At 37.1% G+C, this 9,492-nt stretch overlaps 1 protein-coding gene and 1 long non-coding RNA gene across 2 annotated transcripts; one reads left to right on the top strand and one right to left on the bottom strand.

The window, feature by feature from the left end:
- The first annotated feature begins 672 nt into the window (after positions 1-672).
- On the top strand, positions 673-9,238 carry LOC140162953 (uncharacterized). The gene is made up of 10 exons (XM_072186272.1): positions 673-1,822; positions 2,140-2,354; positions 3,133-3,348; positions 4,010-4,255; positions 4,919-4,995; positions 5,298-5,503; positions 6,199-6,543; positions 7,113-7,262; positions 7,870-8,083; positions 8,758-9,238. Exons 1-10 carry the CDS (start codon positions 872-874, stop codon positions 9,081-9,083), a joined length of 2,946 nt encoding a protein of 981 aa, XP_072042373.1. The 5' UTR covers positions 673-871; the 3' UTR covers positions 9,084-9,238.
- Positions 6,611-8,766, bottom strand: LOC140162954 (uncharacterized). Its single transcript, XR_011860384.1, has 3 exons — positions 8,661-8,766; positions 7,882-8,057; positions 6,611-7,043 (listed from the first exon to the last, which is right to left on the bottom strand). It is a non-coding gene; the product is annotated as an uncharacterized lncRNA (long non-coding RNA).
- Positions 9,239-9,492: the final 254 nt, after the last annotated feature.

Below are 9,492 nucleotides of genomic sequence, written 5' to 3'. Positions count from 1 at the left end.
CACTTCATGTACACACAACATCGTATTCTTTTTTACCATTTTGAACAATCGACTCAAAAACACCAACATTTTTTACAATTAAAAAACAAATTATCAGCTAGTAATACATTTTAATTAGTAATATATTTGACAAAAGCCTGTACTTAAGCCAAAAAAATAAATTGTTTGGTTACCCTTTAGAGGGTCAGTAGGTTGATCCTTTTTTCCCTTGGGCTCTTCCTCAATTTTGAAAAGGTTTGTATTGACATTATGCTTGATCAATTTACGGTACAAAATTGTGCGTTTTTGGACCGAATTTACTTGTTTAAAAAAAAAAAAGAGGGAAAAAAAACACCAAAGATTTCCAATTTTTTGGGGGCGGCCTCCGAGGGCAACCAAGCATTTTTTTTTTTTTTTTTTTTTGGGGGGTCATATAGACTAGTCAAATTAAGAAAAAATAAGGGGTTAACCCACCTCTAATTGCAAAAAAACATTTAATCACCATTCATTTCAGAAAAGCATATTTAATAACAAATCAAAGTCCCCAAACATCCAAGAACAGTGCCAAATTTGCATAAATCCAAAATGGCTGCTTGTAATATGCAGAGGTGAAATTTCAAAGGGTCAAATCTTGTTTAAAACAACCATACCAATGTATTGCTTTTGGGAGATTGACGCATGCGAAAAGAATTCTGTTGCAATTAGCATTAGTGCTGGGTGATTTTCTGATTTGACTAGCCTTATAGTATCCATATAAATGCATGTCCTGAACTTGCTATACTGGAGGGCTGGTGTTACAAATGACAGGCACATTAAAAACATACACAAAAATGTAACCTACATTGTGTACAATGTTTCTTTCCTTATACTTTCATAGATCACATGTCCAACTATGGAGATTCATACTAGATCCTTAGGAAAGCTTTGTAGAATATGTGGATATCATCTACCAAATGCGAAGAAACTGTCACTTTCACAAAGCCAAGTTTCAAAACCAGCCACTTACTATGCTGAAGATATAAAATTTGCATTTGCTATAGATATCAATTTGGATGAAAAAGATATACATCCTACACATGTATGCCGAAAGTGCATTAGAAAACTACATCATGCCAAAGCCGACGAAAACTTGCACAGAAAATATTTAGGTGACACAAAGGTGCAATGGTCGCGTCACCCACGATCAACCAATGGTCCATGCTTTGTGTGTGACAAAATGGAAAAAGCTAGACGTGGTGGTATTTCTCGCAGACCTGCACCGCCACACCTGACCAACCGCTTACCCTTTGTCTTAAAAGAAGACAACATTTTCCAAGATCTTATAGCTAAAGAGTCAAATCATACTGCACTTTCTACATGTACCAATGATCCAGCACAATTGGCCACAGATGATCCCAACATTAGAACTCACTTCACTTGCAGTATATGTCTACACATTCTGTCCAATCCAATATCCACACCCTGTAATCATCATTTTTGCTCTGTATGCATGTCCAAGCGGTTTCAAATCAAACGATCCAGTACTGTCAACTGTCCAACCTGTGAAGATACCATCAAATTTGAAGATGTTCGAGCAATCTCGTATACATTTCAATTACATTTTGAGAATCTCAAAATTCAATGTTCAAAGTGCAAAGCAACAGTTCCCCTACGTACATCCCACAATTGCCAACAACCCTCCCCTACTACATTCGCAGCTTCTGTTATGACCAAGTTGGCTTTGGATCACCACACTGAAGAGCCTGTCCCAGACAAAGTGGCAGAAGCTGTTGGAGCATGGGTTGACATTATGACAAAGAAGAAAGGAACTGTGGAACTGAAGAGCAAACCCTCTGCTAAGAAGGTATGTGGTACTCTTTATCAACTTTTTTCTCCATCTTTAAAACAGGTCAAAGCAGGCAATGTGCATTTCAAGCAATTTTATGTCCAATAAATTGTTCACATTACAAGTATTATGCAGAACTGTTAGTTGGATCACACACTATGGGAGTCTGGGGATTTTGCAATATGGACCAAGCATTAAGGTGTATCGTGATGGTTAACATATCTAGCTATATTATCTTACCCTATACATGTAGGTAACATTTAGCTGTACTGTACAAAAAATGTACTGCATTACATAATAGCCTACAATTATTTAACTTCGAAACTTTATTTCAGCGTTACTCTGTAGCGAGGATTGTAAAAGCCAACAAGCCAAATGTATCAGGCAGACAAAGGCGCCAACGTAAATATCATCTGACTCAACTTAACTACCTCATCAAGACCAGCCCCATATTGAAGGCCAAATATCGCATAAAGCTAAGCAAAAAAAGAGCATTAGCTATGGTCACTGACTGCAACTTCACAGATGATCAAACCAGAAAGCTTGCAAGGTAAATACCTACATGTAGGGATTGTACAAAAATACCCTGGGGGCACTTGAAATTATATGTAAGGGGGTTAATGCTGAATGGGAGGATAATTAGTTCTTGACACATACATGTAGGAGGGGCGCATAGAAACTTCAGCAACTTTAATATTGGCAACCAAAAAAAATTCTGCAATTAAAGTTATGCATAAAAGTATGAAACTCCTGGTTGGACTTTTGACCGGTCAAAACCTGTTTTGTCCACAACGCGGTTATAACCAGGTTTCAACCGGTCAAAACCGGACAAAACTGGTCAAAACCTGATTTGGTCACATTTTTTAAGTTGGGACCCTATTGTGTCATGTTTATAATTTCTGGCGAGATCCTTACCCCAATCTTGACCCAAACCCATTACCAGGGACAGGCGATTTGCGCGGAAAAAATAGCAAATTGCGCGGAACTCTTTTTTCAGTGCAAATCATGTATCCCTGCCCATAGGAAAAAAAATAGCCAATTGCGCGGAAAAAAAGTTCCGCGCAAATCGCCTGTCCCTGCCCATTACCAATGACGTACACATACATGAACAAAAATAGTCATGTTTTTTAAAGGGGGAGGCTTGGAGATCAAACCTGAGTATTTACTGTACAATGATTTCACCCACAGTTCTTGTCAAAGCAGATCAAACTTGTGACCCCCGCCCCCTTCAATGGTTTACAAATTGTACAATGTAGTGAATGTGTACCGGCCACAATTTCTGGAATTTCAACGTTAATTTTGTTTCTTATGAAACTTTTTTAATACAGATACATTGAACCTGCAGGGGTCAAGTTGCCAAGTGAAGGAGACATAAAACGAGAACAGACATCAATCCTACCAGACATCTCTTCAACTATGCAAGAGGCAAAAATGTCCAGTGATGCCATGGCCAGTGTTAAGGGCCATATAACAAAGCACGTGCCATTGGCATACATAAGAAATCTGAAAGACTTCATCATCGATTACCTTGATCGATTGCATAAGTGAGTACCTACTGGGGTCTTAGCTAAACTTTGACAAGTGCCCGACTGCCCGTCATTTTCATCAAAACTGCCTGTCCAAAATTTGACCTTGGAAACATAAACCAGACCTCTACTCCTGGGGGTTCAGTCAGTTCAAATAGCTTTTGCTATATATCCTCATTTATCAGTCTGGTATTGGTGGTATTTTCTTGAGTTCACAGTTTTAATATTCAACTTCAAGCATTATTTTTATAGTTTACAGTAATGTAGCATGTTTTGCCTGTCTCAGAAGCAAACTGCCTGTCCGTGATGACCTTTGATCTCGGTTGACCTCACCTTTTATTTTTGCACATGTTCCCTTGTATCAAGGATTACGGCCACCAAGTTGTGCTCGATCAGACAAAGTGTGAAATTTGAATCCTATACAACCTTTGACCTTGACCTTAAATGACCTCTAAAACCACCATTTAAAAATAGTGAAAAATTTACAAGGGCTCCACTTAGACATGATCCCTGGTGAGTACGGTACTACAGAATTTACACTAACATCACATTATTCACATACTTAGTAGTGTACAGGCATTGGTTTTAATTTTGACATTTTGTTTGTTTTCACGATATACCTTTTCTTTTGCTGTCTGTATTATTAGTTCTAATACAGCTACTCATTTTCTTTTAACAGGGAAAACATGCTTACTTGGCACGATGGGACAATCTCAAGTGAAGAAATTTGGATTAAGGTTGGCGGTGATTATGGTGGGGGCAGCTTTAAGTTTTCCTTACATGTGTGCAACCTACCCAAACCCAATGCTCCATCCAACACTTTATGCAGTTTGGTTTTTGAGGGACGTGATTCGCGATTAAACTTGGACCAGATAATGGAAGTTGTAGTGGAACAAATGAAGTTACTTCAAGCTACTACATGGAGGTAAATCAACAAATTTAAAATGAATAGGCCTTTGTTTTAAGTTGTAATTAGAGTATACCATGGAGAAACCAGAATTTAAAAACCCAGTTCCCAGAAAATATTCTGATATATTTTTGCACATTATGTAGATTTTGTTAAAAAAGTAAGTCCTTCAAAACTGGAAGGTAAGGTGTAAAACAAAGAACATACCGGTATGTTGCTTTTACCAATTGATATCTTTCTCTAGAGCAACATGTTTGAAGGACTTATTTTTTTAACAGCAAATTTTTGCTCAAATTTGAGAAGTTTATAATGATGCATTTTTTTATGTCAGATTCAGTTTCTACACAAACATTCACCCTAGAAAATGTTCCTTTAAGTGGGACATCTTTCACTTTAAGTTTCCACCATTCTGTCTCTGTCTGCCAAATTATGTAAGTCATATGCTGGATAATTAAAAACTACTTCATTTAGATATCATTTCCCAACATGTTTAATGAAAAATTTGTTAATGTTATACATGTACAGATTTAGTAAAAATGATGGAATTATTTTCTCTTGTATGAAATAGGTTAATAAATGTGTATCTCCTGTTGCTTGATAAGATAAATTTTACAAAATAAGCACTGAGATGTTTATCAGTCGAATGTACACCCACCCTTTTCCCTTGGTATTATTTTACAGGGAGAAGAAGATAGTTCTATGGGCTTATGGTGATCTGGAATTTCTCTGCAGGATCTATGGCCTTTGCTCATGTAATGGTAAGTTCAATTCACCAGTGAAGTGTTAGGTGTAATCCGATTATCACCATGTGAACTGGATCATGCTTTTGAGTTCTACACCACGATCAAAATGATCAAAACACAAAGTCTATGGCATGTACATGACAGTCATCAATCAAGGTGTGTGATCCAGTTACCAGGGAGTGACGTACCGTAACCATTTCACTGTGCATCTAGACCTAAAATAATACTCCCTATCTAGTGTATAGTCTCATTTGTTTCCATGATAACAACATATTGTAACATTTATTTATTATCTTCTTATACTGTATATTCAACAGCAAGACATTGCTGCATCATATGCACAGCCACCAGAACTGATTTCAACACTGACACATCAAAGAGGACTAAGGCACCTGAAAGGACTCTACAGTCTATAGAAAATGACTATGAAAGATTCGTGGAGGCTGGTGGAAAGAGGGAATTGAGCAAAGATGTATCAAACAGTGTTGTAGCTAGACCTCTGCTACCAATACCAGTAGACCATGTATGTATAAAATGTACACAAATAGTATTAGACGGGAAAAAAATAATATTGTTTGCTTGCCCTCCAGTGGAATTTTGAGATGGGTTGATAGGTTGGAAAATATTTAGTTTTTTAAGGACACACTACAGTATACATGTAGGCCTAAGCAGTGTGAATTGGTCATACATGTGGGAAGAAACATCAATAATTCAAACCTTCAATACCCATGACACACCATACACATGTAGAAGTAGGTTCAATTAATACTTAAGTTACAGGCATAAGATTATTGGAAAAATGGATGCAGGAATGGACACATTGTGCAGGAATGGACACATTGGACAGTTATATAAATTACGAGTTTACATAATGTCAAGGTCAAATTTTGATTTGAAATGAAATTTACATACCGGTAATAAAAAACCCATCAACATTATAAAACCAAAATCTAATCAAAAAAAATTGAAAAGGGCTGACTCTGATGGGAAAGCCCCCCCAAATCCTAATTCCATGGGCTACTTTCAGGTTTAAATACCTTAAATCCCCATTTACTTTTGAACCACAGTCCTCAAATTAGTCTACTTTCAGGTGCTACTTTCTGTTACTGGTCATGCCAACCAACCATTTTTTAGGCCTTTTTAATATCAGAATGATGTTAAATTGCATTCTAAATTGTGTATAATTAATATTCCCTTTTCTCCCTGTTCTTCATGTAGATTGCAATACCCAGCTTGCACGTATATATGGGTGTGTTCCAAAAACTCTTTGATATGTTCATCAGAGAGGTCCATAAATTAGATCAGTCTGCCTTTATAGGCAAAGTTAAAAGCAGCGAGCAGGCTGATCTAGGAGAGACCCTCTTTGACGAACATATCAAAGAGGAACAGAACAGGGTTGAGTCGCTGAAGAGGAAATTGGAAGGAAAACAAGAAGAACTGGAGGAATTAGAAGACGAAATACCCGCAGCATTTTTAAGACCACATTGCAAGAGACAACCACCCAGAAAGCATAAAGCGGCTGTATTGCTTTATAGACAGTGTCAACAACAGATTCAAGAGATGGTAAGTATCCAACTAGCTTCAACATCAACATATCTAACTAATCAATGTCAATAATTAACAAAAACATCTTGACAAATAACAAACTCAAAACTAAAACTGAACATAATGCTTAAACCAAATAAGTAACTAATCAACTCCTAAACATGACAGAATTAACCTTACCTTATCTGTCATAAAAATGATCCAGTTGATATATCAATATTCCATGCAAAATATCTTGGTTATCCTTAAAGCTTATACATGTGGGTTACAAACTCTTCTTAAAGATTTAAGAAATAATGAAAAGGCACTTAAGTCACTTTTCATGAAACACATTCATGTGTTCTTTGCAATCACTATACAAATATTTTCCACGTATTGAAATACTCCACAATTGAATACTATATCCATGTTCCTGTGTGATGTGATATTGATGTGTGATGTTATCTCCCTCATAGAACACTCAGACCGTGACCATTGGCTTGTTTTTTATCATTATGGACTGCCGATGGACTCTTCAACTGTAAAAAAGAAACGATATGATAAACACAATTAATTACAATTGTACGTGTACATATTTCCTATTTCAGGAAAATGAGCTTAATTCAGGAGATCTTCCTTTTGGGAAAGGGCCACTTTCATCAAATATTGATACAGTTCTGCAGGTTACATGCAACGTGCGCCGACAGTCCTATCATGGAGGAGCATTTAATGGGAACGATGTCAAGAAAATGCTGACTGTAAGTGTTGCAAGTGAATAGCAGTTTTCACTCAATTTTAAGGTGTTATATTACACCCCTTATGAATGTTGTGACTAATTTTGCATTTTCTCAAAAAAAAAGCTACACACTGATAACAGTGAGTCAAGACAAGTGGTTCATTAAATATGTCAAGAAATGAGATACATTATAACTGTACCTCTTTTCTAACGTACCGCTTGTCTCGAGTCACTGAAATTCCAGTGGAAATGCAAGAAGAGCCAAATTTATCACCTTCATTATTTCTGCTCAAATTGGGATTTTGCCGACTGTTAATCAGGACCTGAAAAAATGTTAATTTCCTGAAGCAAGCTAAATTTCCCACAATTTATAGTCGTTTTTAGACACAATTTCCCTCCATACACCAACTTTTCCGATCCATGCTGTTAATATGTTAGTAAGTTTTGCATTTCGGTGGTAAAAATTTGCCACACGACTTGAAATGCTGAAAATGCCATAACTTATGTAAAAATATTGTGGAGAAACAAAATTGCTACTGCACAGCACATGGAAAGAAGTGTATCAATATCACACACAAAAACAATCCAAACTACAAAAATAAGTTATCACATTATGTTTGTTTCATCAGAACAAATCTTACATTGATGCAATGTGTCGTTCACCACTTGACATGCTCCAAGCTGAATATTCAGATGATATACCAGTAAGACTACGACAACAGCTCATCGAAACTGCAAACAAAACCTATGAAGATTTCTGTGGTGTCTTCAGCCTTTTGGCAGTAGTGAGGGACCTAACTGCACATTCCAAGCCAATCTGTAACGAACAACACATAGAAATAGGTATGAGGTTTACTCCGGTGTGTGTATATTGTTTTCAGTGGCGTAACCAGTGGGGGGGGGCAAGCTGCCCCCCTCCCCCGGCCCCTGGACCTCACCCGTTTATCGTTTATCACCCGTTTTTTTAGGTCAACCATGAATGATCCTAGCATTTAGGTCTAGGTCCAGAGACACTAAAAACCACAAAAAAAAATTTAAAAAAAAAAAAAAAAAAAAAAAAAAAGCCGGGCAGGGAATTTCCTGCCCGGGTAATAGGATTATTGGGCGGGACTCGAATTCCCGGGATTCACTCACACCTTATAACAATGTTGTTTTTACTTAAACATGGTTACCCAATAATTTGTCTGATATCAGATACTAATGTTGTTTTACCTGTACATGGGTGCCCAATCTGATATCATGTTGTTTTTTCCTGTACATGGGCGCCCAACGTGTCTGACATCGGAATGTTGTTTTTCCTGTACATGGGTGCCCATTGGTATGGGTACCGCCATGCCTTCTTCCCATCCTCCTAACCTCCTCTCTCCCCCGGTCAAGGAAAAGCTAAATACAGGAACAATTATAGAATTAATTAACTTACATGAAATTGTGATATTTGATGTTTTTCATCACTTCCAGCTTTCATGTAGATTCAGTACCAAATTCAAAACCTGGCTTAATTTTTATTCTCTTTGCAGATCTGGCCATCAGAGAGTTTTTCGAGTATTTTCGTTTTCGGTTTCCGCAGGAAAGCATTACTTTGAAGATGCATCTTATTGAAGACCATGTTCTTCCACATATCAAGTTCACAGGTTTTGGTCTTGGGTTGCTCAGTGAACAAGGTGGTGAGCTACTCCACAGGAAGTGGAATGTCATTAAGGCTGCCATGCGCTCCATCAAAGACCCAGTTCTGCGTCTGCGGTCCACTATGAAGAAGTATCTGACCAGGGTTATGCCAGAAGTTGTTAGCCGTGTACGTCACCCTAGAAGAAGAAATAAGAAGACAAGTTTAATAGAGGAATAGCTAGATGGATTTAACTACATGTAAATGTAGTGATATAAAGCATCACTACAGCTCGGTAACATTACATGTTGCCATAATGATAACACAAAATTTTATATACTATAATTAGTTTTTGTGAAAAATCATTAACCATACATAATGTCAGGGGTAGCATTAAGGGGTACTACACCCTGTGGTAAATTGTGATTATTTTTGCATTTTCTCAAAAATAATAACACACTGGTAAAAAAAAAGTTATGTATATTATTGGGGCAAGGAATCCAATTACTACACTGAAATTTCGGTGACTCAAGACAAGCGGTTCAGTATTATATGATAGGAGATAAGGTACATCCTAGCCTTACCTTATTTCTTATCATAAATAACGAACCGCTTGTCTTGGGCCACTGTAATTCCAGTGTAGTAATTG

Source organism: Amphiura filiformis, chromosome 10 (genome assembly GCF_039555335.1).
Source record: "Amphiura filiformis chromosome 10, Afil_fr2py, whole genome shotgun sequence".
In the NCBI taxonomy this organism is placed as follows: Eukaryota; Metazoa; Echinodermata; class Ophiuroidea; order Amphilepidida; family Amphiuridae; genus Amphiura; species Amphiura filiformis.
The sequence above is the reverse complement of the archived record's forward strand: the minus strand, read 5'-3'. Positions and strand labels throughout refer to the sequence as shown.

What these genes read in the sequence shown, in the direction of transcription:
- LOC140162953 (XM_072186272.1), top strand. Translation starts at nt 872, where the DNA reads ATGGAGATTCATACTAGATCCTTAGGAAAGCTTTGTAGAATATGTGGA. An exon ending in TACCAATACCAGTAGACCAT is followed by an intron (nt 5,504 to 6,198) that starts GTATGTATAAAA and finishes TTCTTCATGTAG; the next exon opens with ATTGCAATACCCAGCTTGCA. An exon ending in AACAACAGATTCAAGAGATG is followed by an intron (nt 6,544 to 7,112) that starts GTAAGTATCCAA and finishes TTCCTATTTCAG; the next exon opens with GAAAATGAGCTTAATTCAGG.